The 27,986-nt window shown below is 43.4% G+C and overlaps 4 protein-coding genes and 1 long non-coding RNA gene across 9 annotated transcripts in view; 3 read left to right on the top strand and 2 right to left on the bottom strand.

Moving 5' to 3' along the window:
• The window catches only part of cacnb1 (calcium channel, voltage-dependent, beta 1 subunit), a 48,695-nt gene extending 43,387 nt beyond the window's left edge, over positions 1–5,308 (top strand). Inside the window, exons 14-17 of one of the 2 annotated variants that reach the window (XM_058048141.1) lie at positions 152–303; positions 379–474; positions 1,812–1,997; positions 3,713–5,308. In XM_058048141.1, coding sequence (XP_057904124.1) covers positions 152–303; positions 379–474; positions 1,812–1,997; positions 3,713–4,270 — 992 coding nt within the window. In that variant the 3' untranslated portion in view covers positions 4,271–5,308. The remainder of the gene's footprint in view (positions 1–151; positions 304–378; positions 475–1,811; positions 1,998–3,712) is intronic. The other variant, XM_058048142.1, reaches the window with a different exon arrangement.
• On the bottom strand, positions 76–6,452 carry LOC131102683 (uncharacterized). Of its 2 annotated transcripts, XR_009119481.1 has the most exons (4): positions 4,549–6,452; positions 4,013–4,257; positions 3,674–3,892; positions 76–2,423 (listed from the first exon to the last, which is right to left on the bottom strand). It is a non-coding gene; the product is annotated as an uncharacterized LOC131102683 (long non-coding RNA). The 2 variants fall into 2 exon arrangements; XR_009119480.1 differs by having other exon boundaries at positions 3,674–4,257.
• On the top strand, positions 5,864–11,237 carry arl5c (ADP-ribosylation factor-like 5C). Its single transcript, XM_058048145.1, has 6 exons — positions 5,864–6,722; positions 7,090–7,150; positions 7,241–7,388; positions 8,701–8,784; positions 9,553–9,704; positions 9,795–11,237. The coding sequence occupies exons 1-6, from the start codon at positions 6,677–6,679 to the stop codon at positions 9,841–9,843; spliced, it is 540 nt and encodes a 179-aa protein (XP_057904128.1). The 5' UTR covers positions 5,864–6,676; the 3' UTR covers positions 9,844–11,237.
• Positions 11,238–12,207: 970 nt separating this feature from the next.
• On the top strand, positions 12,208–15,620 carry LOC131102962 (apoptosis regulator BAX-like). Of its 2 annotated transcripts, none has more exons than XM_058048693.1 (6): positions 12,208–12,325; positions 13,416–13,464; positions 13,553–13,711; positions 13,793–13,928; positions 14,442–14,546; positions 14,625–15,620. In XM_058048693.1, the coding sequence occupies exons 4-6, from the start codon at positions 13,794–13,796 to the stop codon at positions 14,721–14,723; spliced, it is 339 nt and encodes a 112-aa protein (XP_057904676.1). In that variant the 5' UTR covers positions 12,208–12,325; positions 13,416–13,464; positions 13,553–13,711; position 13,793; the 3' UTR covers positions 14,724–15,620. The 2 variants fall into 2 exon arrangements, with proteins under 2 accessions (XP_057904676.1, XP_057904675.1); XM_058048692.1 differs by lacking the exon at positions 12,208–12,325 and adding an exon at positions 12,854–12,957.
• Positions 14,179–27,227, bottom strand: map3k14a (mitogen-activated protein kinase kinase kinase 14a). 2 transcript variants are annotated; one of them, XM_058048684.1, is made up of 16 exons: positions 24,434–24,924; positions 22,501–22,792; positions 22,335–22,416; positions 22,029–22,251; positions 21,437–21,826; positions 21,242–21,376; positions 21,030–21,159; positions 20,774–20,902; positions 19,924–20,028; positions 18,639–18,796; positions 17,882–18,032; positions 17,587–17,808; positions 17,409–17,518; positions 17,198–17,336; positions 17,032–17,132; positions 14,179–16,226 (listed from the first exon to the last, which is right to left on the bottom strand). In XM_058048684.1, exons 1-16 carry the CDS (start codon positions 24,488–24,490, stop codon positions 16,065–16,067), a joined length of 2,586 nt encoding a protein of 861 aa, XP_057904667.1. In that variant the 5' UTR covers positions 24,491–24,924; the 3' UTR covers positions 14,179–16,064. The 2 variants fall into 2 exon arrangements, with proteins under 2 accessions (XP_057904667.1, XP_057904668.1); XM_058048685.1 differs by lacking the exon at positions 24,434–24,924 and adding an exon at positions 27,073–27,227 and having other exon boundaries at positions 14,184–16,226.
• Positions 27,228–27,986: the final 759 nt, after the last annotated feature.

Raw genomic sequence — 27,986 nt, 5'->3', positions numbered from 1 at the left:
CTAGCATAAATGGAACTGAACGCTTGGAAATGTTTGGAGAGTTTTTTTGCATGACCCCCCCCCCCCCTTCACCGTACTAACCTGGCATTTCGAAGATTTTTTTTTTTTGCGTGTCATTTCACCTTCTCACCTGTCTTCCGCCCGTCCCCAGCTGAGGTCCAGAGCGAGATTGAACGCATCTTCGAGCTGGCCCGCACGCTGCAGCTGGTGGCTCTGGATGCCGACACCATCAACCACCCGTCCCAGCTGGCTAAGACCTCGCTGGCGCCCATCATCGTCTACATCAAAATAGCCTCACCTAAGGTATAGCTGGGGACAGACTTTTTAACAGGGAACCATTTTGGTACGTTTCTAGAACATTTTCATTGCTTTTTCCAGGTTCTGCAGAGGCTCATCAAATCCAGAGGGAAATCCCAAGCCAAACATCTCAACGTGCAGATGGTGGCGGCCGACAAGTTGGCTCAATGCCCCCCTGTGAGTGACAACTTCCTGTTTATTTTGAAACTGTGATAGACTGACACAAGTAGAAGGAAATGATAGCTAGCGACAAGGCGTAGCAAGCTAGATGAAGAGAAGTGCTTGGATTCATTTTCCTGGTCACTTTACACCAGGGGTCTCAAACATGCGGGCCGTGGGCCAAATGTGGCCCACAGGACATTAGTTTGAGGCCCCCGCCTTGATATGAAAGTTTAATGTCAAGTTTGATACGGATGCTGTATGGTATCATGTACCCAGAAAAAAATGATTACGTTTGATTAATGTTCATGTTAAAGGTTAAATAACTGTTAATAGTTATCTTCCCTATCCGTGTGGAAGTGGTAAGTTTTTGGCGATTTAAGTTTAAAGGAAATAACTTGAAGGCTACCGTTTAGGCCGCTAGCTCTCTAGTTTGCGAGTTAGCATGTGTCTCAAGACCCTGCAGTTGCGCAATATGTTGTAAATAACAAGGACACTAGTTTGAGGCCCCCGCCTTGATATGAAAGTTTAATGTTAGTGCAGGCCCGCGCAAGTTTGATATGGATGCTGTATGGTATCATGTACCCAGAAAAAAAAATTATTACCTTTGATTAATGTTCATGTTAAAGGTTAAATAACTGTTAATAGTTATCCTCCCTATCCGTGTGGAAGTGGTAAGTTTTTGGCTATTTAAGTTTAAAGGAAATAACTTGGAAGGCTACCGTTTAGGTCGCTAGCTGTCTAGTTAGCGAGTTAGCATGTGTCTCAAGACCCTGCAGTTGCGCAATATGTTGTAAATAAAAAGAGTATAAATGTGACTATAGTCGTGTTTTGTCATGTCTACAGGGCTCTAATAATGCTTTGTTCATTTTAATCTGAAAAAAATAATTTGTCTATTATTTTTTATTTTATTATTATTATATTTATTTATTACTGATTGATTTCTTTATTCTTGATTTGTTTGTTTATTTTTCATCTTATTTTGTGTAGAAAAATAAAAATTAAGATTTTTTTTTTTTTTTTTCAAAATTAAGATATTTGAGAACAGTGGAATGTTTTATCAGAGCTTTTATTGTAGAAAATTGGAACCAAAATTTTTGTTTTTAATAAATGCGTTTGTTTTTTTTTTGGAAAACCTGATGCGGCCCAGTCTCACCCAGACCCGAGCTCCAGTGGCCCCCAAGTAAATAGAGTTTGAGACCCCTGCTTTACACGTTTGCATAGCGCCTGTTGCTAGGCAGAAAATGAACAATTGCCATAATAATTCAAGACAAAAAGCATCACTTTGAGCTAACGTTAGCTTTATTTTTAAGCCTCGGTTCTGGTAAATGCTACTTTGCTTCTTCGCCCCGCAGGAACTGTTTGACATCATCCTGGACGAGAACCAACTGGAAGACGCCTGCGAGCACCTGGCCGACTACCTGGAGGCCTACTGGAAGGCCACCCACCCCCCGAGCAGCAATCCGCCCAACCCCCTGCTCAACCGCACCATGGCCACGGCGGCGCTGGCCGCCTCGCCCGAGCCCGTCTCCAACCTGCAGGTACAGGTGCTCACCTCCCTGCGCAGGAACATGGATCCGTGGCCCGACATGGACGGGACGACGGCGGTGGCGGGGGCTGAGGGCAAAGAGGACGAACACGCCCTCTGAGTCCGCCCGGCCACTGACTCTCGCGGACGTGAACACAAACGGGGGAAGGAAGGAGGGAGGGAGAACACCATGTCGCCTCCGTACGTGACCGCCCACGGCAGAATCTGTCCTCCAGCGTTCATAACACCTAAATCTGGACTTCCGGAGCAACCCCCCCCCCCCCCCCGCCCCCCTCGAAGGCGCCGCCACCCCTTCTTCTTGATGTCATCATCTCCTGCCCTCTTTCGTTCGCTCCGTGGCCTCCGTCCTCCGCCACTTTTGTTTCACCCTCCTCTCTCCGGCTTGCCGTCCTCCCCCGTTGTTGCCATGGCACCGCCCCTGAAAACAGCAAGTCATGCCTGCTTCATCCAGCGGAAGCCGCCTAGCTTGGTGGAGGCTGCCAACTAACGCCTTTTAACAGCACGGAGTACTTTTTAAACCAAATAATGCATTTTGATATTAATCTTAAAAATTTTTTTTTACTTTTATCGACAATCACTTAAAAAAAAAAAGACTCAAGTGACGGGTGAGGAACATGCGGCTCATGGGCCATATTTGGGTCATAAGAGCATTTCATAGTTGGAGCTATTTGGACTTTGTGTTGCTTAGCGAGGCTCCTCCCACATTTTATGGCACAGCCTAAAATTTTTGGAAATTTATCATCTAATCTCTGGAATTTTGATTTGGACCCAAAATGCTCCGGTCCAAACCAAAATGTCCGACTTCCTGGGTTCTTGAGACTTTTTCATGCGTCCTGTCATGATGGACGTCGCCACCACATTTTGTGACAGTCAGTGAAACCGGGGGGCGGGGCTTATTTTTTACAAAAAAAAATTTCACCAAGCCTGATGCCAATGCAAACTTGTTTGAGGCCCTCAAAAATGCGGAGAACATGAAACATTTAGAACAATTCAAGAAATAATTAATTGTCTCCTGGTGGCCACGCCCATATTTTATGTAAAAAAAAAACAAAAAAACTTTGCATTTAACCCATAACATAAAATAAGAAAGATTAATTTGATTGTGGGCGGCACGGTGGTCGAGTGGTTAGCGCGCAGACCTCACAGCTAGGACACCAGGGTTCAATCCCCCACTCGGCCATCTCTGTGTGGAGTTTGCATGTTCTCCCCCGTGCATGCGTGGGTTTTTTTTCCGGGTACTCCGGTTTCCTCCCACATTCCAAAAACATGCTAGGTTAATTAGCGACTCCAAATTGTCCATCGGTATGAATGTGAGTGTGAATGGTTGTTTGTCTATATGTTGCACTGTGATTGGCTGGCGACCAGTCCAGGGTGTACCCCGCCTTACGCCCGAAGACAGCTGGGATAGGCTCCAGCACCCCCCGCGAGGAAAAAGCGGCAGAAAATGAATGAATGAATAATTTGATTGTTGCAGTTTAAACAGGCCTAACTGTTGTTGCCATGACTTCAGTTGACCAGAGGGCGGCACTGTTGAGTAGATTTCTGGTGTCAATACTTAACTGCTTTTGACTTTGAATGGTGTTTGCAAGCATGTCAATGTGTTGGGAGACTAGCGTGCATGTTTAATGTGTTTACATCGCCCGTGCTAACCCTTCACTAACTACTCACCCATGGTTTGTGTCTTTGCATGGCCTGGACTTGCTGTAGGGCCCCAACTTGGTGCACAGTGAGCCCCCCAAGCGGGAAGGCACGGACAGCGGCGGGAGCGGCCCCCTACATGACTACCACGGCGACCTGGGAGGGAAACCTCAGCAACAGCAGCAGCAGCAGCAGCAAGCGTACCTTCGCTCCTCCCGCGGCCAGCTGAGAGCAGGAAGTGGGCGGGGCCTATCCAGACAAGACACCTTTGACTCAGAGACACAAGGGAGCCGGGACTCGGCCTACACCGAAGCGGGCGACTCCTGCATGGACATTGAAACCGACCCCTATGAAGAACCGGAGCCCTACCGAGGAGGCGGCGGCGGTGGCGGCGGCGGGAGCCGTCTGCACCTGGCGCAACACCACGGGCGCCAGGCCTCCTGGGAGGACGAGGGCGCCGAGCCGGATCAGGAGAACCTCAACCAGGCTCCGGCGCCGAGCCAGGGGCAGATTCACGGGCGCGCCAAGCTGAGGGAGCGCTACTGCCAGGACCCGGTTGACACGGGGGCCGGCAAGGGCCGCAACAAGAACCAGGACGACTGGGGCAGGGACGTCTACATCCGTTGATGCCGAGGAGAGAACGAAGCAGGACAACAAATGTTTACATCCGATGTAAAAAAAAAAAAAAAAAAAAACACGTACACGCTCACAGTAGATTTACGTTCGACTAAATTGGGTTTTACACTGCATGAATGTTACGATTGTGGTCCATATGACGCTCCTTCAAAAACTGCAGTATAGAATGTGAGGGCAGCTTCATCATCAACGTCCTCCAAAGTCTTAAACAGGGTCTTCATCAGATTCATCATATCACCCCCCCCGCCCCCGCCTTCACCCCAACTTACCTAGTGTGCAGTGTCAGGGTTTCTCCTCGCCTTCCAGTGCTTTTTTTCTTTTGGTTTCAAATCTCAGGCCGAGTGAGAGATCTGCACGCTCCGCTTCTTATCACCTGGACCTTAAAAAAAAAAAAACTGGTGAAGTCGCTAAATATTTCATTTTTTTGTTGTTTTTTTTGCAACACTCGGCTCAAACAAAGACTCCAAAGACTCATGACTAGCGCTACAGCCCCCCCTCACACCACCACCCTGCCGTAACAACTCCAAATCACAAGTGCCGGAAGGTCTCGCCAAGCCATGTCCGCCGCCGCCACGGTGGGATGTCTTAACTCTTACACTCCTTCTTCCCATGACAGATGATGCGTCACCATGTCACAACTTGCTTTTTTTTTTTTTTTTCAATACAATTTACTTTTGCGCTTAAATTATCTTAAATTCACCCCCAAAAACAGCCCACTTTTTTGGATTTATTTCTTTGTTGCCTTTTTCCAAAGCTCCCATTTATGAGAGGCATATCCAATAGAATCATAATGGAAAATTAATTTCCCTCCCTCGGCCCTATTTCTGTCTTCAGTTGAATAAATATTAAATAATGTTATTGTTGCGTTATCGCAATTGTTTTAAAAAAACAAATAACAACATAACATGTATTATTGGTGCCTGATTGTAGCTACATTTTGCTTTTTTTCTGCCTTTCATTTTTAATCTGTGGATAAATTCGTATTTTAATTAAAAATGTCAGCAGAAAATGCCATTGTGTCATTTTATTGTTGTAAAAATATATTACAATCTCTAATGCAAGTGCAGGAACAGGAAATGTAGCTAAAGCTGACCTGATTAAAAAGATCCCAATTAGGCAGATGCAGGTCGGCACAGCCAGACAAAACGTTCAGACAAGCCACGGAGGATCCCCACTAATTCTACTTAATGGAACACTCTGTTAATTACTTTTATAGACTCCTAAAGGGTGGCTGTAAATGAAAATGGGGGTCATAAATGGGTTCATTTCCATCTCAAACTGTCAGTAAATTGTTCTGACTAATAATTATGTTCCATTTCAAAGTTGAATACAAAATTCCCGGGATTCCTGACACACCCTGATACTGTCATTTTATATCTGTCATTAATTAAGTAACTTCCCTCATCGACAATGAGCGGACGACAACGGAAAGAAACCTCATTTCCGTATATGGGCATAACAAGTGCGTCAGTAGTTACGTCATAAATCTGCGCAAGTTGAGAGACCTGTCTTGTGTTGCCTTCAAATACACTAAGATCGACTTTGAAGTGTATCACCACATGGCGGTAAAATGAATCAGATTGATATATTCCGTTGAAGAGTTATAAAATAACGAATGTTTATATGAGTTAACTACATACAAAAGTGTATTTTCTATTAATGTTTGTATGAGGTAACCACATACAAAAGTGCACGTTTAAGGTCCCCGAGCGTGTTCTCGTGGGGTGATGGAACAGACATCACATAAGCTCCGCCCAATACGGAAGTGAGAGTTTCACCATTTCTCGTCTTAACGTTATACGTTGTAGTCTTTATATTGTCCTCCGAACGGATAAATGTTACACCCTGGACACATTATAATGGACATATGTACAACATTCTTCATTTGTAAACAACAGGTAACGAGTTTACAAGCGGTTAATTTTCCACTCGGTGTAAACATCCACGGCGAGACTTTACTCTTAGCTAGCTATTTTAGACATAAACGAGACAATAACATAAGGGCAGGTAAGTCCTATACCACATTTAAAACATGGATAGAAAAGCAATATGATTTGATGAAAACGCGACTTAAACTAAACTAATAACAGTACGCAGTATAATCAGTACGGTAAGTTAAACTAAACTAATAACAGTACGTAGTATAATCAGTGCGGTAAGTTTACCGCGGTCGCCATCTTGGAAGTTGAGTTGAGGGATGGCGCTCCAGAGTCGGAAATTTGAGTTTCCGGGGCGTTCCCATTTTTCACTGGAATTAGGTAATTCCGGTTTCCTGTGTACAAGCTTTAGTTTCGGAGGTTATAAAAGATAGTCGAGTTGACAGCCAGTTCACAGACTCGCACTGGAGGGTTTTTAATTCATCACTTGCTTCTACATACACGCTTATTATTATTGGGCATGGGATTCTTCCTCACCAAGTTGATGACTGTGTTTGGTGACAGAGGTAAGACTATTACCATTACTATTACACTTTATTCTTTTGTATTTTACTCAAAATTTATTATTTAAGGTGACAGTGGACAAAAGTGAATGTGTTGTATACATTGGACACTGTTAAGGTTGCTTTAAAAGGCTAATAATTGCATGTGTCAGCTGTTTAAAGTAACACAACTTCATCAAATCTGTTTTATATTACTTTTTATGACTTTTTGGACGCTCTGTGTTAGTCATTATATGACTTTGATGTAAAAAAATCAGTGAAAAGTCCCTGTTGGGACACCCATGTTTGACAAAATTGACTGTACTATTGTGATAGTTGTTCTTAGCGGTGTGTTTGATACTGTAGTTAATGTCTAAACTGTCTCTCCCAGAGCACAAAGTCATCATTGTGGGTCTGGACAACGCGGGCAAGACGACCATCCTCTACCAGTTGTACGCCAACTACCGCTGTTCATCGACGCCAAGGTTTGCTTTGACGTCTTTCTTGCCTCATCCCGTTGTCTTCCCGTCTGGTGTCTCCAGTCTGACCAAGGAAGCCGTTCACACGTCGCCGACCGTCGGCAGCAACGTGGAGCAGATCACCGTGAGAAACACTCACTTCCTAGTGTGGGACATCGGAGGCCAGACGAGCCTTCGCAGCAGCTGGTACTCGTACTACTGCAATACTGAGGTCAGCCTACGCCATCATCATCATCATCATCACGTTTATTGACCAGTTAGTCTGCATCAGTGGTGCCCAAACTTACTGACTCCACACATATTTCATATCAAACTTTATGATTTTATTCTTCACATCATTTTATTAATCTGCTCGTAATAATGACTTTATTTTTTGGACATTTTCCCCATCACGTAATACTTTTTCCACAAACTAATTTTTTCCTGAAATTTGTTGTTTTGTTTGTTTCTCCGTATTAAGACTTAAAAAAGACATTTATGCTACTGAAAAAAAAAAATCTCACGTTAATTGAGTAAAATTACAACTTATCTTCATATTTTGACTTTAATCTTGTAAAATTACAGCTGTTTTTTTTAAATTTTCCAATTGTTTTTTTTTGTTTTGTTTTTCATGTCACAACTTTACAAAATTTCTTTTATATTAAAACTTTATGCTAATACAATGATCATAATACAGGATTTCTGCAAAATTATCACATTTCCATTTTTGCTGTTGCGCTGCACGGTGGTCTAGTGGTTAGCGTGCAGACCCGAGTTCAATCCCACCCTCGGCCATCTCCGTGTGGAGTTTGCATGTTCTCCCCGTGCATGCGTGTGCGTTTTCTCCGGGTACTCCGGTTTCCTCCCACTTTCCAAAAACATGCTAGCATGCTAGCAACATTAGCGACTCCAAATTGTCCATAGGTATGAATGTGAGTGTGAATGGTTGTTTGTCTATATGTGCCTTGTGATTGGCTGGCCACCAGTCCAGGGTGTACCCCGCCTCTCGCCCAAAGACAGCTGGGATAGGCTCCAGCACCCCCCGGCGACACTCGTGAGGATAAGTGGTCGAAAATGAATTAATTTTTGCTGTTGATTTTTTTGTATCGCGGGCCAGTACGGAAACAGCAGTGGGCTCCAAATGGCCCCTGCACCGCAGTTTGAACACCACTGTGTGTTTGTGCTTCCTGCCATCTAGTGGAAGAACATTGAGTTTCTATGCCTATCACTTTGGAGTATGTGCTTGGCAGAGATAGTAGATGAACAGAGATGCATTACTTGTCATAAAAAAGTCATATTTTTTAAGAAATTAATGAAAATTGGATGATTGGATGATAAGAGTAATTTGCTACGACGGGAGGACACATTGTTGACGTTTTACTATCAGCCTGTTGATAAAATCTGTTCTTTGGGATGTGTTACGTAAGCAGTTATGTATTAGATTCAGCCTTATCGTGTCATGCCAGCTGATAGCAAGGGAGGGGGGGTCTGATCATGTGACTTCAAGACTGGATATATATGGCAAATGCTAATTCCTCTTGCAGATTGTCATCCTGGTGGTGGACAGCACCGACCGCGGCCGACTCACGCTCACCAAAGACGAGCTGCACCGAATGCTCGCCCATGAGGTAGGAAAGGACGCTGCGTTTACGTCAGCTGCTGCAAAGGTCAGATGACTTGGAGGCTGTGAAAAAGTTTGGTCGGCGGCTAGCGAGGGTCAACGGTCATATTAATCTGTTTTTTTTTTCTCCCAGTCAGCGTTTCCTTATCGCTAAGCAATGTCAGCTGGCGGGTTTTATTCCACGTCAAAAAATACATTAAAAAATTACTTAATATTAATAAAATATTTATAAAAAATAATAAAAAATCAAATTATAAAAATAATTTATTAATAATTTATTAATATTAATAAAATAAAATATTAGTGCCGTCGATCTGTTATGATTTTCATTCTAATTAATTACAGCCTTTGCAGTTAACTCATCAGTTAATCACATTTTTCAATGACTTTTTGTAATGAATTCATGGAAATCAGTGCTTTAAAGCCATGGCCAACATTCTAACAACAGATATTTATGAAAATAATATTTTATATGGATGTCCTATATTGGCTCTACTGCCGAAAACCGATATTTTCCTACGCTCAATTTCTGATACCGATAAGTGTAATATGAAATATTCCCTGTAGTGGAATGAAGACATATGTATTATATATGCAGTATTTTTTTAATATCGTTTTTCATGGACATGGACCCTAATATTTTTTTATGTCACCACATAAAATAAAAAAAAATAAATAAATCCTGACTTAGAAAGTACATTTATAAACTCATGTGGGATGCATTGTAGTCGTCTACAATTAGTTCTTGCATATATTTCCTCTCGTGTGCCGCCAGGACCTTCAAAACGCCGCCGTTCTCATCCTGGCCAACAAACAAGACGTGAAAGGCTCCATGACGGCGGGCGAGATCTCACGCTGCCTCACGCTGGACGCCATCACCACGCACAACTGGCACGTCCAAGCCTGCTGCGGACTGACGGGAGAAGGGTCAGCCTCAGCCGTCAGAAAAAAAAACAAACATCAAGTCATCCTGGATTGCTCCGAGCTCACGGTTCTTGTCTGTGGTGTGTCTTTCAGCCTAACTGCCTGTCTGGACTGGATGAGGTCGCAGGTCGTGGTCAACTGAAAAGAGTTCAAAGGTTACCGTGTCTGGATTCCTTCACAGCACGGCACTGGAACGCAAAGCTACCTCAGGAACGCCTCAGCCAATTGAAAGGTGCCATTTTCAGTACTTTTCTACATTTTAACGTGCAATATGGTACAATAAGGTGCCAAAATAGTTGATTGTAAGTGAGCAGTCCAGGGGCCACATAGTGAGAAATGAAAGCACGCAGGGGCCACTTTCATATTTTGCAAAGCAACACATCAGGTATGCACAGAAGTTTTTGCCGTTTTTTAAACCAAATATAAAACATAAAATATTTTACCTCCAAATATTTAAAAATACTCTTGTAAATATGACTTTATTGCCGATATATTTTGACTTTATTCCCTTAATATATAACAATAATAAAATATTTTTCCTTAATATTTAAATGTCACTAAAATTCTACTAAAATGCTAATAAAATTACATTATTTTTCCTCACTGCATTATGAGTTTATTATTGTATAGTTGTACATTTTTCTCTCATTAGAATACAACTTTTTTTCTCTTAATATGATGACTTCATACTCATATGATTACAGGTTTTTTTCCCCAACTACATCAACTTTCTTGTTATTCTTGTTCACATAACTATTTTGCAACCTAATCTTAAAATTACAACTATATTCGCTGTTTTTGTCTCTCATAGTACTACAACTTCTTTTAAACACTTTTTGTCCTTTAATATTATTATTTTTGTAAAATTTTTCATTGTATTGCTTTATTCCTTAATATTTTATCTTGTAAAATTACTTGTTTTTTCCCATTTTTGCTGATGTGTTTTTCTAAATTTTTGTAAGTTTTCTGGTACATTATATTTTTAGAATGTGAAACAGGCCAGTATAGAATCAGCAGCGTTCTACATATGTCTCACACACCAGAATTTGGACACCTGTTTTACATTATTAACAGGTGGATACACTTTGTGTCTTCTGCCATCTAGTGGAACAATATTGAATTGTTCAACCTATCACTTAGGTTGCTAACAGAGATATATATTATTTGTCATAAATGAATATTATTTTTGAACAAATTAAGCACTTTTTTAAATTGTATTTTTACAATATGCTGCGGGCCGTATGTTGAACACCAAATCTAGCATCTATGCTAGAATTTAGACCATTTTAAAGTACTTTTGCTAACACGGTGCAGTCCTATATTTGGTGCTAGATTACTATAAAGTCACTTTTGCATTAGACGGGACCTTTAAGGCGTCTGGGAAAGTATTTCTGTACATAACTATTAATTTATAATGTAATGTCATGTATATACTTTGTATTTGTTTTAAGTACCACTTTTTTGTGTTGTTTGCTCTACTTGAAATATAAATATTGCGGGCAACTCTCAAAATAAATGATCTGTATAAAAAAAATAAATAATGATCTTATTTTTAACTCTTTGTCCCTCATTTTGAGCCTTCATTTCACACTTTTAGAAGCACACCCAGGTAGAGGATGGCGGTTAAAATGTCAATACAGTCCATGGCCAGGTTTCGGACACACAGTATGACGTAAAGCAGCAGGGCTATCTTCAGGTAGTGAATTAACTTCCTAGTCACCATCTCAAAGAACCAGCACGTGGTGCGTTTGCATTCTGCCAGCATGGCGTTGGCGGCCTGCGCCAAGCCTCCGGCTACCGTGTTGACTTCTTTCACAGCGACCGCTTTTCTGTGTGAATCGTGCCCCGCGGAGAGACAAGGAACGTGAAAGAGCAGCAGAGGCGTCCTCCTGTCACGTACGCCGCTCAACGAAAAGCTCATCCCGTGTAAGCGACGCCGGCATTGAGGTTGTTGGCCGTCGTACTCGGCTGACCTCGTGGAGCAGCTTCCAATGACCTGGTACAGGAAGATATGCTTGTTGGAGTTCCCGGTTTGACCTCCATGAGGTGGACTGCTCAGGTAATGAGGGCCCACGGTAGACGCCGTGGACAGGAAGCAGCTTCTTGCGGTGTTGGACAGCCAACAACCCACACTACTCATGATGCACATTTCGATGACCTATTGTGAGATTTACTTTGGAGGTCATTCAGGTTCACAATCACTGCTGCTTGACCTCTTCGCGTTACATAACGTGATGTCATCACGACGCCACCTGTGAGCTCCTCTTAGCTAGAGGACAGGTGTTTAGCTCAGCGCTAATTGTGAGGTCATCGGCTCGAAAGTTAGCGGGAGTTTTGTGAGGGAGTTCCCATGATGCACCCTGCTGTCTGATGTCATCCATGATGCTAGCAGAGGCCTTTGGTAACGTGGGTGGAAATAGGACCATGTGATTTGTTCCAGCCAATCAGATTGGAGAAGTCATCATCACAAGACTCTTGAGTGTGAACTTGTTACATGGAAAGAATATGAGCTCTGCATTTTAAACGAACTCAGTCGTTTATTTTACAAGATAATTTCTTGAAATTTAACTATTGTTTATGATTTCCAAGTGTGTAGCTTTGAATTTGGGGAATTTATAAGCTCGGTGAGTACCGTAACTTAATTTGTTTGTCATATTCCTTGTGGTTCCGACGATCATCCGAATAAAATAATCGTAAATGAAAGAATATGTTTATAAATTATTCTTACAGTATGCATTCCAGTGTATTTGTATAGCAACATAAACAGGATGTGACGTCAGGCGCCTTTAACGGACCGAAAACTCGGTACAAAGCAGCGCTGAAAACGCCCGAAAAGTACAAGCAACTTATAAACCTAATTCAAAATCTTTAAAAATAAATTGTACATAGCCTCTATAACATATTGGTATCCAGATATACAATGTATATTCCGTGAATTCCAAATATTTACAGTAACTAAAACCGGAAGTGACATTAAGGCTTTCGTTAAACAAGACCAAAATGGACAAAAAACAGCACATTAATACACAGAAACAATTCCATAAAAGCCTCAAAGTGTAAGTTGTATTTATATACGTAAATGTAGGTCAAAATGTTGCGAATTAGCTGTTTCTAAGCAAAACAGGACTTATACAACCATGACGTCATCTGCACGGGGCAGCTGTTGTCAGCGGCAAACTCACGTGACTTAATGCGGAAGTTCCAGCAGTGCGCTCAGAAAACAAGATGGCAGCGCACCCGGGAGGAGGCGATCAGGGTACGTTGCCTTGCGGCGTCTTTATTATGTTGTTAAACTGCCTTTGACAACGCCACCGGCTACTGGCAACACGTAGTCAATGAGCTTTTGTCGTGATTTATGCTAATTGTGCGATTGAAGCTTCGTGGCACGTCGGTAGCAACGTTAGCTAGCTTTTAGCCACATTTAGCTTCACGTTAGCCTGCGAAGTTTCATGCCCAAATATTGTTTAGACAATAATTAGCATTTTTGGCATATAGAATGACGACTTTTTACCTCAGAAGTGCGCAAAAATGCGTAATTTGTCAATTCTGCCTTTATTAAACAAGCGTGTGGAAACTTGTATGTCTTGTGTTCATCTTTTTCTAGCTGTTATGTAAGTCAATTGTCATGACATGAGCTGTTTTTACTGTTAAAGTATTAATGGCACTATATGTACTGAACTACGGTATGATTAGACCCTGATGTTTGTCTTACAGGAAATTCCAAGGATCAGATACTGGAGCTAGGAGCTGTCTTGCTGAAGGAGTAAGTTAAACTGACCTTGTCATAAAATGGCACGAGACTTTCTCAGAGTGTAGTCACGGTGTCGTTTTGACGTTTATCTGCTTCTCAGTTTCATTTATGAACGAGTCCGCCGCCACGGAGACTGCAGCGCCGTGGTGACCCGGGCCCAGCTGGGCGGTGGTGAGCTGTGCGATGCCAACCAAAAGAAGCTCGCCCAGTGCCTGCAGCAGATTGGAGACGAGTTGGACGGCAATGTGGAGCTCCAAAGGTAAGCTAAGTCCCCCACGGGTTATTTTGTGTGTGTTTTTTTTTTTTTTTTTGTAATTCTGTTTTCTGTTTCTCTGCTTAGGATGATCGAGAACTCCTCACTCCAGCCCACCAAGGAAGTGTTTATGAAAGTGGCCATTGAAATCTTCTCGGATAGAAAGTTCAACTGGGGCCGAGTGGTCGCTCTCTTCTATTTTGCCTGTCGACTCGTCATTAAAGTGAGTACTTTTGCATTTTGCTTTTGGTTTCACTTTTGAATTTGAGCTTGAACTAAAAAAATCAAACCTAGCGCTGCTGCCACATGGACTATTTTTTTGTTTACATTATTTTTGGTGTGTTTACAACTTATTCAGAAGGCGGACATTTGCCAAATAAGTGATTTGTCATGTAACGAGTAGTTCCAGCTGCAGTAAAGCGCCCCTTCTTGTCGTTCGTTTGCGACGAAAGATGCTAATAAGCTAAATAATAAGCAAGATTCTAGTTCTAGTCTCATTATCGTTACGAGCCCTATTTAACAGGGTTTGAATAAACAAGTAGAGCCTCTTCTCCGACAAACCGCACGCGGGTCCCTAAACCCCCAAAAGTATCGACACATCCAATGTCTCAGGAAAAAATATTAATAAAAAAATTCAACTTTTTATATATTTTGGATGACAATAACGGCCATGCGTGAATGTCTTCAGGGGAGCTCGGCTGTCTTGTATATAAAAATACGGGTTGGTCTCTCCCAGGCTCTCCTGACACACATTCCTGACATCATCCGAACTATCATCAGTTGGACCATCGACTACCTCCGTGACAATGTTCTCAACTGGATCAGGGAGCAAGGTGGCTGGGTAAGGAAGCCATAAGTGATAAAAAAAAAAGTAATGAATCAGCACATTAAAAAGCGTTTTTTTTTTCTTTTTTTAAAGGAGGGTATTCGCTCTTACTTCGGTACTCCTACATGGCAAATGGTGGCTGTCGTCTTGGCGGCCGTTCTCACCACCGTGTATGTGACTCGTAAAATGTGAGCGGTCGGGGCGAAAGCTGGGCGTGAAAGGGGGGGGTTTATTTGGGTGGTTTGAGCGAGCGGACCTGGCAGGAAGCGGGGGAAGGAGACAACGAAGCGGCCGAGATGAACAAAGAACTTGAATGTGCACGTGAAGAGGACCTCTTCATCTCCTGTGTGCTTTTTCGTGACGACTGACTGTGGCGCTGTCGCCCCCGATTTTTTTATCCCCCCCTCACCATGTTGCGTTGGAGGTAGGAGGGTGACTGCCATACTCTTGAGAGAGGGAATGCATTTTAATAAGTAATTTATTTTTTACTTAGCACAGGTACAAGAAAGTCACTGCGTTTTTGTTTTCTTCTGTAATTGACGATGTTGACTATCTTCTGCATTCGGAATGCTTCTTCCTCTCTGCTGGATTGGGTCACTGAGCTGATAAAAAACAGTTTAGCGGCCATCTTGGTTTTTTACCACTCGTATCCGAAGCAATATGTGCGCAAATCACATGCTTAACAGACCCCTTAACTTGTTTTTTTTTGAAAATATTTATGTAACGTTTAGTCATACGTGACCGTTTGGCCGTTTGCCGACTTGACCAGCATTTGTAATAAACACCAAAATGTTGGCTTACCTCAACTCATAACTGTGTTTTGGACATTCAGTACTGTAGTAACGATTTGTACGCCAGTCACTCTTTACAAACGTTTGACGCAGTAAATGACGTTTATATTGTAGCCTATACATGTTTGAGTGCCTTTTGTTGGTTTCTTTTTTTTTTTTTTTTACAATGAAATTTTTTTCACATTTTTCTATCACATTTCTAAAAGTTTGTTTCAAGTGTTCTGGATCGACCAAAAAAAAAAAAAAAATTTGCAGTGCATTTGTATGTTGTAATACGGAGAATAAACATTTAAACATACTTGGCGTATGCTTTATTGAACTTCTTAAAGGTCTATTGGACACGAAAACTGAGGACTGCGGTTCTTTGGATGTTGTTGTGGGGTCTTTTGTGACCTCTTGGCTGAATCGTGAGTCTTGGGTGGCCAGCCACTCCTGTGAAGGTTCACTACTGTTCCATGTTTTTACCAGTTTGTCACACCACTATATATACTTTAGTCATGTATTCCACAGTTAACTTTACAGTACTGGTAAACTAACCAACGTTTTTATTAGCATAACTTCCTGCTCAACCTGAATTTCAACCATGTGCTGCTTCTTTGTTTTGGAAAGGACGTCTGATCTGCATAACGAGTAAAAACTACAAATGTGACGACAATGTGAGTAGCTGTGGTTCTGCTAGCTAAACAGCAATAGAATAAATGAACAGGATGTAAAAAATGGTCTCCAAGGACAATATTTAATCTCATCTTGTTTCCAGCACCCCGTCTCTGATCCTCCACCTCCAAGCGGAGCTGAAGTCTGGCGCGGGGACGCAGCAGAGTTTCAAGCCGGATTCATGCACTTCATCATCGTGGGCGATCTTGTGGCCGAGGTGCGTCTCCAAGGTAAAAACTCTTTCAGAGATCTAGAGGGTAGAAAGACATGTTTTTAGCCTGAGGGGCGGGGTCAAACAAGGTCAATTGTACAATTGTAGTCGGGATTTGATGTGGAGGCGCACTGATTCATGGGTAAATACACACTTGAATGCAGCCGTAAAGCGATCACTTCTCACTGGTACTTAATGGTAAACACCACAGTTCATTCAAACTAACCTAACCTTTGGTAAGAATGTCAGTGTTACATTATTTTATTATTACATTAATTATTATTCATTCATTTTCTTCCGCTTTTTCGTCATGGGGGTGCTGGAGCCTATCCCAGCTGTCTTTGGGCGAGAGGCGGGGTACCAGCCAATCACAGGGCACATATAGACAAACAACCATTCACACTCACATTCATACCTATGGACAATTTGGAGTCGCTAATTAGCCTAGCATGTTTTTGGAATGTGGGAGGAAACCGGAGTACCCGTAGAAAACCCACGCATGCACGGGGAGAACATGCAAACTCCACACAGAGAGATGGCCGAGGGTGGAATTGAACCCTGGTCTCCTAGCTGTGAGGTCTGCGCGCTAACCACTCGACCACCGTGCTCATAATGACAATATTATGGGACTGTGGGTGACAATGTAACTATATTTACTGAGTAGTCAAACCTTCTACATAAAAGCAACTAACACAAAACCGTGGTGCGTTCAAGGACCGTGTGTAATCTATATGCGTCATGAAAAATCATTATAGTTAAGCATAAAGACATTAGATGTAAAAATTGTCTAAATTGGGACGACGCCTTTTTAAATGCAACAACGGAGGAAGAAGACGAGCCTCACCTGATCGCTGATGCCAGTGGCGATGTGGCCCACCTTCACGCGTCTCGTCTCTCGAATTTGAATGGTCGTCCCGTTGAATTCTTGAATGCAGACGTCCACGCCTGAAGCGAAATCATATTGGTTACCAAAGTGACTTCACCAAAGCGAGTGGCGATGCGTTGTTCACCTTGGAAGCAACACGGCCGAGGAGGCGAGTGAGCCAGAAGATCCAAGCTGACGTTCTGCTGCCCGTCCGGCTGGCTGCTGTATGAGCAGACGCCGGAGCTGCAGTCGTCTGCCGGGCTCAGCGACCAGCGACCCGAGTCCTTCAAAAACGGATTTTGGATATTTTTTTCTGAAAATGAACCAGAAAGGAAATTGGATCCCTTGTCAAGTACCTTCTTGTCCCACGGTTCCCTGCTGCTGTGGGGGTCGCTGCTGAGACAAGACAGGAGTTGCTCCTGCATCTCGGCGGAGTGAAGCTGGGACAGGCTGCTCAGGTAGAAATCTGCAAAAAAAAAAAAAAAAAAAAAAGCGGTGACACGAACAAAGATCCTTCACAGACAGAGGACTCACCTCTTTCCAGTTTACGGAGCTCCAGTTCGGGTACGGTGGTCACCTTCTGCGTGGGCTCGGATAACGATGCTAGCTTTGACACGTCGGCCTCCTCTTCATTGTCATCGTTCAGTTGCAGCATCCTCCCAGCCTGCTCTTGACGCTCCTCGTCAGGAGGCCTGTCGGTGAAATAAAGCGGCTCGGCGTAGAATCTGCTCGCCGGCGGGCTCCTGAGGCCTCCGACTGCAAGTGAACGAACACGGCGAATTCAAACTTGACAGTCAGAACCAGCGGACTCGTTGTAAAGCAACCTGACCTTCTTTGAGGGCCCTGGACGTTCTTTCCTTCATGTCGCTGGCTGATGCTCGCTTGTTGGGATCCTTCTGCAGCCCCGCCTTGATGGCGTCCGCCGTGAGGAGGCAACAGTCGGAGGGGATTTCTCGGAGTGGCGGCGGTTCGTTGGCGATCTGTAAGTGAGGCCCAGTTAATCAAGTCAAAATAGATGATGGTATCGTCTAAATCAGGGGTGGGCAAACTTTTTGACTCGCGGGCCGCATTGATTTTACAAAAATTGACGGGGGGCCAGACTATATATTTTAAACATATAATTCTAACAGTCCACCTGGAATGATTGTATCTGTAAAGGTGTCATCAAATAAACAAATTGATAAAAAAAAAAACTACCTAAACCATCAAAAGGTTGGCTAAAGCCATGATGTCAGGTTGTATGTTAAGTTTCAATGAGATACTTTGGAAAGAACGTGCGGGCCATATTTAAACACTTGGCGGGCCGGATGTGGCCCCCGGGCCGTAGTTTGCCCACCCCTGGTCTAAATAGCTGTGCATGCAAGGGAATGGCGTCTTTCATACAGTCAAAAATTGGTCATGGTTTGGGGGGTGCATGAGTGCTGCCTGCACAGGGGAGCTGTGGTTCACGGAGGCAAAACACATACTGTGACATTGTGAAGTAGAAACTGGGTTGCCAGTATGATAACACACCAAAGACACACACGTTTGTGTGTTTGTGTTCTTGCGCATTATTGTGTAGTGTAGTGTGTGTATGTGTTTGATACCTTCAGGAAGAGTCGACAGGTGTAATATCGAGTCCAGGGCGGACACCCGTTGAGCATGTGCAGTAACATACAGCAGCTGCTCCACACATCTGCTTTGGCACCGCGGGGTTCACCTCGCACGATCTCGGGGGCCATGTGCGTCTCGGTGCCCTTCAGATCTGCGAGATAACAAAGTGTGAATTTCAGCACTTCTATGACGACGTATACTGTAGAAAAAAAAACCTGATATTGTAGCACTATAGGTTTACTATGCACTGAAAAAGAGTCAAAATGTGGTCTGAATATCTGGCAACACAACTGGGTTCCGGTTCCTGCTTCACAATGTCAACAGTACATGTCGGAATTCTCGTTTCCCTTCAATGAACCGCAGCTCCTCAGTGCCAGCGGAATCAGACCGTGACGCTACCACCACCATTCTTGAATGAAAACTCAATTATCTTGCTATTCACATGCGTTGCCAGATATATAGACCAGTGGTCTCAAACATGCGGCCCGCGGGCCAAATGTGGCCCGCAGGACACTAGTTTGAGGCCCCCGCCCCGCGCAAGTTTGATATGGATGCTGTATGGTATCATGTACCCAGAAAAAAATGATTACGTTTGATTAATGTTCATGTTAAAGGTTAAATAACTGTTAATAACTGTTATCCTCCCTATCCGTGTGGAAGTGGTAAGTTTTTGGCTATTTAAGTTTAAAAGGAAATAACTTGGAGGCTACCGTTTAGGTCGCTAGCTCTCTAGTTTGCGAGTTACGATGTGTCTCAAAACCCTGCAGTTGCGCAATATGATGTAAATAGAAAGAGTGTGACTATAGTCGTGTTTTGTCATGTCTACAGGGCTCTAATAATGCTTTGTTCATTTTAATCTGAAAAAAAATTTGTCTACCCACCAACTATATGTGGTTTCTTAAGTTTTGATTATTTGACGTTTTATTATTATTATTATATTTATTTATTTATTTTAATTAGTTTATTTATTTTTCATCTTATTTTGTGTAGAAAGACATTTAAGAACAGTGGAATGTTTTATCAGAGCTTTTCTTGTAGAAAATCAAAACCAAAGCAAATTTGATTAATTTTTCTGTTTTTAATAAATGCGTTTTTTTTTTTTTTTTTTGGAAAACCTGATGCGGCCCAGTCTCACCCAGACCCTAGCTCCAGTGGCCCCCAAGTAATTTGAGTTTGAGACCCCTGATGTAGACAATAACGACTTGTGTGTGTCCCCTGGATAACATTGGCTATCATTGAAATGTTGGGGTGTAAACTGTAAATGCAACACGTGTTCACCTCTGGACCCGCTGAGGCTCTGCCCCCCCGTGTCCAGTCTCTCTGCGTGTCCAAAGTCACACAGGAAGGAGTCTTTTCCGTCCTCCGACAGCAACACATTGTCAGCTAAAGGGGGACAAAAAAAAATAAAAAGTGGAGCTTGGGTGACGTCCATGACTTGTGCGTGGTTAAGGGACAGTATAATTGGAAACAGAGCAGCTGCACAAAGACGAGAGGGGAGGGGGGGTAAGAAAGGGGACATGCAGTCACAGAGAGGAACAGCTGCAGCAGGACAAAAAAAGTTGAGTCAACCACCAGGGGGCGCCTGAGAAGCTAAATACTCTGTTTTTCTTTCTCTTTAATCAGCCTTTTCTCCCATCTTCTGTCCTTGCACACCTCCTCCACTTCTCTCAACGACTTCCTGCTCCTCATATCACACCCCCCGCCCCCCCCAACCCCCACCTCCCACCCTGGCGCATGCGCAGTTGCTTTCCCAGCAGCGGTGAGTCACTGTGGGAAATTCCCAGCCCCGTTTCTCTTGGTCGCGGCGGCCCGGGTTTCACAACGCAGGTGCTGTAAATCCAAGCTCCGCCCCAAACCGGACAGCTGCAACGACAGCCGTCCTCATGACCGCCAATTTAAAAGTTAGACTTTCTGATTTACTGCTCCAAAAACCTTTTGATTTGCTTTTTATAGTCAGGCGTATTTATGGGAAAGGACACATAGTCGTGTCTAAAAAAGAACTACAACAACAGCATATGTTTTTTTTTTCTCCGTTGGCCCCACCCCTACTCAAAGTTCAATGTGAGGCTGCATAGTGTGGTAGTGGTTAGTACATCTGCCTGGATCATGCATGGATGCCTTCAAGTACCTTTAACGTCGAGGTGCACGACTCTTTTTTTCGCTAGGTACTCCAGCGCTGTCACGATTTGCAACAGGTAATGGAGGCTCAGGTCCTCTGGAAGACGCCCCCGCTGGAGTATCAGCTGGCCCAGCGAGCCTGCAGGGACAAACGATGACATCAGGAGTGTCCACAGTGGATGATGTGCAATAATGACTAATAATAATTAATAATAATAATAATAATAATTACCAGCACAAGTTGAGGTTCAACGGACCAACTTTACCTGATTTGTGGTCCATCAAAAAGAAAACATAAGGCCCGTCTCGGACCACTCCAAAGAGCTCCAGGACGCGAGGAGATCTGAGGGCACTCCACGTGCTCACCTCCTCGCTGTTGAACGTCTTCAGGGCGATCTGCCAACATGGGAAGGAAGCGGGCCGTTAAAGGAGACAACGGAAGCCCAAGCCTCAAGAGAAGCGTTACTTCCGCGTTTACCTTTTTGACGGCAAATTTGAAGCCCGTGTTGAGATCCCGAGCACTGTGGACTTCACCGTAGGAGCCTTCTTTGAGGAACTCGGACAGGATAAACTCCCTCCCTTCTTTGTACTCCGAGTCCACAAGCTGGAGTTTCTAATGAAACAAAAGGACCAATGACTTGGATGCGATGACGAAGGATGACGAGGAACCTACTTCATTGTAAAATATGATCCCCTCGTTGCTGACAGAATCCTCAGACGACCACTCCTCCGCGTCGTCATCCTCCCACGCATCCCGCTCCACGTCTTTGAAAAAGGGCCCCGCGTAGCACGGGTCCCCTTGACTGACGCTGCCCCGCAGGCCGGCGAGGGCCAGCGAGCAGTCCCCGACGCTGCTGAAGGAGTCGCTGTCCTGACCGTAGGAGCGGAGGCTGAGCACGGCGCTGCAGAAAACATCCGTCCACGCCAAAGGACAGCATCCGGACCCTGTGTTGTAGTTCTTTGGGTGGCAGTGAGGGGGCGCTGCATCCTGCTCGTCTGAGCTCTCCACACTGCTGCAGCAAGAAGAACCGAGGGTGCTCCTCCGCTCTTGTGACGACTGTTCCTACGGGGGCAACAGGCAGGGTGATCCTTACATTGACAGGTCGACCATCCACTTCAGACCCCAACCCAGTGCTAGCTAAGTCTGTTGCATGTTTGCTAACCAAAACAGCAGCACCTACCAAAGTCTCTCAGATGAATTTAAGACATCCCTAGTCCCTAGCGGGACGTTGGGGTGTCCCAATACGTTTGTTCATTGTTCTTACCAGGATGTGGTCCAGAGAGGTCCCACTCTCCTGCTCGGGGACTCCAGAAGCTTCCTGTTGTTCCTCATTTGCTTTCTTGTCGCCATGTTTTTTCCGGCCTTTGCGCTTCGTACGCTTTCGAGGTTTCTTCCTCTGCCCGAGCTGACGAGGCGATGACGAGCGTCCGGGCTCCTGGACGGAGGCGGTGGTCGGACACGCCACGTTGTTGTGTTCTGGCTGCAAACTGAAGAACAAGCGAACATCTCGTCAAATAATGTCGCTTCTCATATGATCCAATTTTTTAAAATGTTATTTAGATGATAATACTTGGCGAGGAAACAGCTGGGGGACGGAACGTAGGGACGCTCTGAGCAGGACGGGCTAAACTCCTGGGAGTCCTGGGTTTCACCTGCGGAGAGGGCGGGGTTTTAAACCTTCCTTCCGTGTAACTCATTTTCAAATGAATCGAGATTGAATCAAAAAACGAGATTACATTCGGCCTGTGCGATGAACGGGGAGCTCTTCAGCGGCGCTTCTCCAACTTGCTTGGCGGTCCCCTGAGTCAGCACTTTATTCAGCAAGGGGCTCAGCGCTATGTAGTCCACTTTGCCGCTCTTCCACGGCTCCTCGTCCTCCTCTTCTTCTTCCTGCTGCTGCGTGCCTTTCTCCGTGGCGGTACATTTCGGGTACGAGCCCTTCAGGTCGGCGGCGGGTGACCCGGAGAAGGGGGCGGTGGAGTTGAAGATCCTCTGCCTCACCGCCATGGCTTGTGCCAAGGTCTCAATCTAAAGAGGGACAACTTGGCATCAGTTTCAGAGTAAGAAACGGAAAAATGTGAGCCAGAGAATAAGAAGACGTAGCAAGAGCCTCTGTAAAAGCACTTAATCTTTGTGACAAAACTACAAACAATTGACAGACTGTACATATGTAGTTCTAAATAGTTTTTTTGTAGTTTATTATTATTATTATGCAAATGCGCCGTGGCCAATTAGAAGATGCATGTTAACATGTTTTTTTTCTTCTTCCAGACACAGGACGGATGAGCCCTGTCAGGACAGTTGAAACTTTGTTGTCGAAAATAACTGACAGGAAGTGCACGGCTGCATGGTTTATGCGCGGTGCAACGACAAGCGAGACTATGAAATAAGCTCATTGCAAGGGGGTCCCAAAATGACGCTGGCTCCCTATAGTCGCCCCTCGTTTATAGTGCTTAACTGCGCCCAAACCCGACCACGATAAATTAATTTTCATAATCCAGTTAATTTGTAGTTAGAGCATAGACAACCTGTGTCACATTTCCACTCTTATTTATTACTACGCACTACGCACCATGGCTGACTTCATGACTTCATTCAGTGTTAAGGTAATGTAATGTAATGTAAGGTAATGTGAGGTCTAAGTATGCTCTCATCGATCGATTGCAATTCCTGCATGGAGTGTTGTGTTGTTTAGCGAACCCGATCACGATAAATTAATTTTCATAATCCAGTTAATTTGTAGTTTGAGCATAGACGACCTGTGTCACATTTCCACTCTTATTTATTACTTACGCTCACATTCCGACTCTTAATGCTGCAGGGACTGGAGACGGTCACGAGCTAGCAAGCTAACCAGTTAGCTGACTGGGACGACAACGTCGCTTCACTCTGTCATCTTGAACGCGCCATGGCTGACTTCATGACTTCATTCAGTGTTAAGGTAATGTAATGTAATGTAAGGTAATGTGAGGTCTAAGTATGGAGTGCATGAAGTGTGTAGCAAATAACATGAAAAATAATTGAATTCATCGGACGACATGAGCGGCCGACATGGAGGTCTCTGACTTGGAACCCATCTTTGTGCAACCTGGAAGTCCTGCTAGACCTCCTCCAAGGTACTCTCACATCCCAAGTGTCCTTAAAGAAGGCGTCTCATCATCTGTAAGTTTCACCAGTGATATTCAAAAAGTAAGTCAAATATGGTTTTATATAAATTAAGGTGATTTTTATGGTTCCCAGACAACGACAGGGCACATATAGACAAACAACCATTCACACTCTCATTCATACCTATGGACAACTGCAATAATTAATCTCAGTCTTCTGAATTAATCTTAGTCTCATCATTGTTTTGTGCCATTTTGTGTCGGTTGATACATTTTTAACTACATCCATAAGTCTGCCATATTGCAAATGTAGGGCCCCCGTGAATAAATAAATAAACCCTGCAGCAGAGGAGAAGTGTTGCACAACACAGCAAACGTCCGATTCTCCTAACTGCTCCTAAGATAAGATCTAAAAGTCAGAGCTTGTTGCTCAAGAGCACAACAGACATAAGAATGACCGCGATGACACTGTAAGAGCAATGTCACTTCCTACTGACTCAAGGCCGTGTGATGTAACATGGAACGCAAAGACGAGAGACAATTTAGCAAAACAAAGACGTACCGACAAAAACGGGTCTGAAGTCTCTCCACGCCGACTGAGCAAAATGGCTACATGCATGCAACAACATCATCAACACAGCAACGAGCTCTTGTCCTTTTGTGCTCTTCACTCTCTCTCTTCCCTGTTTCTGCACTTCTCTTCTCTGGGGTGGGGGGGAGGAGTCCGGCGACTTACGGGAAATGCATCTCGGCGACCTATTTGACTCCTCCCACTAGACTATGCTGACTCTTGATGGAACACGCTCACCGGCGCCTCGCACTGCAGCACCGCTTAGGTTTGTTTTTGTGAGCAGCCAATGAACTGTGACTAAAAAAAAAACACAGGCTAGATCCGTGTGATGTAGAGATACTCGATACAGTGGAACCTCATTCATTTCTCCAATCCCTTCAACAAGCATTAAAGGCTTAATCGTACTTTTTATTTGGCTTTTTTTTCAACTAATACCGTATTAGTGTATATTTCATTCATTCATTCATTTTCTACCGCTTTTTCCTCACGAGGGTAGCGGGGGGTGCTGGAGCCTATCCCAGCTGTCTTCGGGGGCGAGAGGCGGGGTACACCCTGGACTGGTGGCCAGCCAATCACAGGGCACATATAGACAAACAACCATTCACACTCACATTCATACCTATGGACAATTTGAAGTCGCTAATTAATCTAGCATGTTTTTGGAATGTGGGAGGAAACCGGAGTACCCGGAGAAAACCCACACATGCACGGGGAGAACATGCAAAATCCACACAGAAGATGGCCGAGGGTGGAATTGAACCCTGGTCTTAGTGTATATTTATATCAATATTCATTCATTCATTTTCCACCGCTTTTCCTCACGAGGGTCGCGGGGGGTGCTGGAGCCTATCCCAGCTGTCTTCGGGCGAGAGGCGGGGTACACCCTGGACTGGTGGCCAGCCAATCACAGGGCACATATAGACAAACAACCATTCACACTCATCATTCATACCTATGGACAATTTGAAGTCGCTAATTAACCTAGCATGTTTTTGGAATGTGGGAGGAAACCGGAGAAAACCCACGCATGCACGGGGAGAACATGCAAACTCCACACAGAGATGGCCGAGGGTGGAATCGAACCCTGGTCCTCCTAGCTGTGAGGTCTGTGCGCTAACCACTCAACCGAACCTCATTCATTTCTCCAATCCCTTCAACAAGCATCAAAGGCTTAATCGTACTTTTTATTTGGCTTTTTTTTCAACCAATACCGTATTAAAAACCTTTGTTAGATGTCGACATAGTGTATATTTATATCAATATATATATTTTTTTATTGTAAACTACTGGAAACGGAATCAACAGCGCCTCTGCTGGTTGCAGCTAAGTGGTGCATCCCACTTTTACTCAGTCGCTTAGGACGCGATTAATCAATAAACAATCAATTCTTCACGATTAATTCATGCCTGTGGATGACGCTGGGAGACACTACATGTTGTTGTTGCGTTTATTTCATTAACTTTCACAAACCCAATTGGACGTGGCGCATTTGAACACATCAGGAATAAACATAAAGTTCTATAAATACTCTTGTCGTTGTCTGCGGAGCATTCGTGTTTTTTTTTTTTTATTCAGCTCTTGATTTCAACTCCGCACGGCGACAGCGACCATCCTGAGCTAACTTTTTGCGCCGTACACCCACGCAGATTAATGAAATTCCAAAGGCTTTAGTAAGAGTAGTGAAATGGGACTCGACCTGCAGTCCGCCTTGCCAGACACACACACACACACACACACACACACACACACAGTAACAGCAAGCAAGCGTTCCTTCCTGCAAGGACACTTGGCAGGAGAACAGCCTTGGTTTATTTCATTTGAAATGTTTCGTCACTCAGCACCGTGCTAAATTGTAATTGATGATAAATGATGATGACAACATTTAAGTGTGGGCGTTCATATTGCGTGATATCACGTGATGCCTCATTAGCAAAGCTGCTAACTGGAGGTGTGTTACATAAATATGGTGTTCTGACAATGTTAACATGGACCCATCTTTGGCTTTGTTTATTATATTATTTATTCTGCTTGTTAATTGACATTTTGCCAACTTCCTGTTCAGTCAATGTTGTTATTTAAATCTGTTTGATTTGTTTTCAGGTCAGAGGTGAGAAAACTTAGTTGTTTTTAGTCCTTCTTTGCTTCTTTTTGCACTTGAATTACATTTTAACTGACTAGTTAGAAGTTTTTGTAAACTTTTAAGGCTGCGATGAATCCATACATTTTAGGAACTTACATATTTTTACGCAAACTTAAATGAATATAGAGGGATTATTAACGGTGTGCAAGCAGAACAAGCAAAATTCAACAAAGCGGGCCTTGTTTGCGCCAAGGCGAGCTCAAGTTTTGGCATTAATTTCCGGACTAGCAGAGAAATGCTAGTAGTAAATAGTAAATAACATCGTAAAGTGATTTCCATACTACTGTTATTTGTTTTCGTGTTAATTGACGGCTGTCATTTTTGCAGCAAGCAAAAAGAGGAGAAAAACGTTCTCGCGACACCGGAAATAGCCAGAAATAAGTTTACATTACACAATCTTGACGTCTTTGGGAATGCTAACAAAGATTAAAAGGACGAGAAGACGCAAACTTGATTAAAAATAACTTTTGGATCAGATTTTTTTACTCACCAAGCGTCTTATTTGTAGGCGTTGGTCGACTGTTTCGTTGGCGATGGAAAATCAAGTTGGAGTCAGTTCCCTTTGTTCCGGTTGATGTCTTTTCAAAATGTTTAATAGTCTCGTTCTTTTCTGACATTGATGTTTACAAATACACAATAATTAAAACATTTTCCGAGTGAAATAATCAATGAGAGACTTAATATTCACAATGCTCTAGCCCTCTCTGTCACAGTTATGTCATCGAGGGACGTTACTTTTAATTTGAAATAAAAAACAACATATCCGGTAAGAAGCCACTACTTTACATTATCGTTAGCTCAGTTCCTTTTGAGCTGAAATGCGGAAATGAGGTTGAAACAGTTTATAAACATAAACATAACAATAAATGCTTACTTCCCTTGGTTTGAAAATGTTATCATTACGCCTAATGTTCAAAATTAAATTAAAGATGCTTTAAAAATGTCTTTGACTTTCCCAGGCCTTTTTTAAATATGATATAGGTAGTGCTGTTACGTATTTGCAGTCAGCAGTACTTCAATACTGAACCATTTAATACCACTGATTATAGAAAGAAAAGTTTAATACAATTCATTTTACTAACATGGGAGGGAGAAAACAATATTCAAAAGCTACCACTAGATGGAGACATAAAAGCAGTTATCTAAGGAGACTACGTGTTTACTACACTTTTATAGTACGTGTGTCAGTTAGATTATACCTTTTTGATATAATATTTATAAAAGCTAACAAAGTTACATTAAAGTACACCACATGTTTACACTTGCACAGTGCAATGCAAATATATGTCCGAAAAAGAAGTAGGAAGAAGTTTTTCATCATTCACCCATCCCTTTTCTATACAGAATATATGACAGATAATTCCATAATTAATTCACTGTTGTTTTAACTAAACAATAATGAAT

The sequence above is a fragment of the Doryrhamphus excisus genome, chromosome 15 (assembly GCF_030265055.1).
Source record: "Doryrhamphus excisus isolate RoL2022-K1 chromosome 15, RoL_Dexc_1.0, whole genome shotgun sequence".
Taxonomy (NCBI): Eukaryota; Metazoa; Chordata; class Actinopteri; order Syngnathiformes; family Syngnathidae; genus Doryrhamphus; species Doryrhamphus excisus.
The sequence above is the reverse complement of the archived record's forward strand: the minus strand, read 5'-3'. Positions and strand labels throughout refer to the sequence as shown.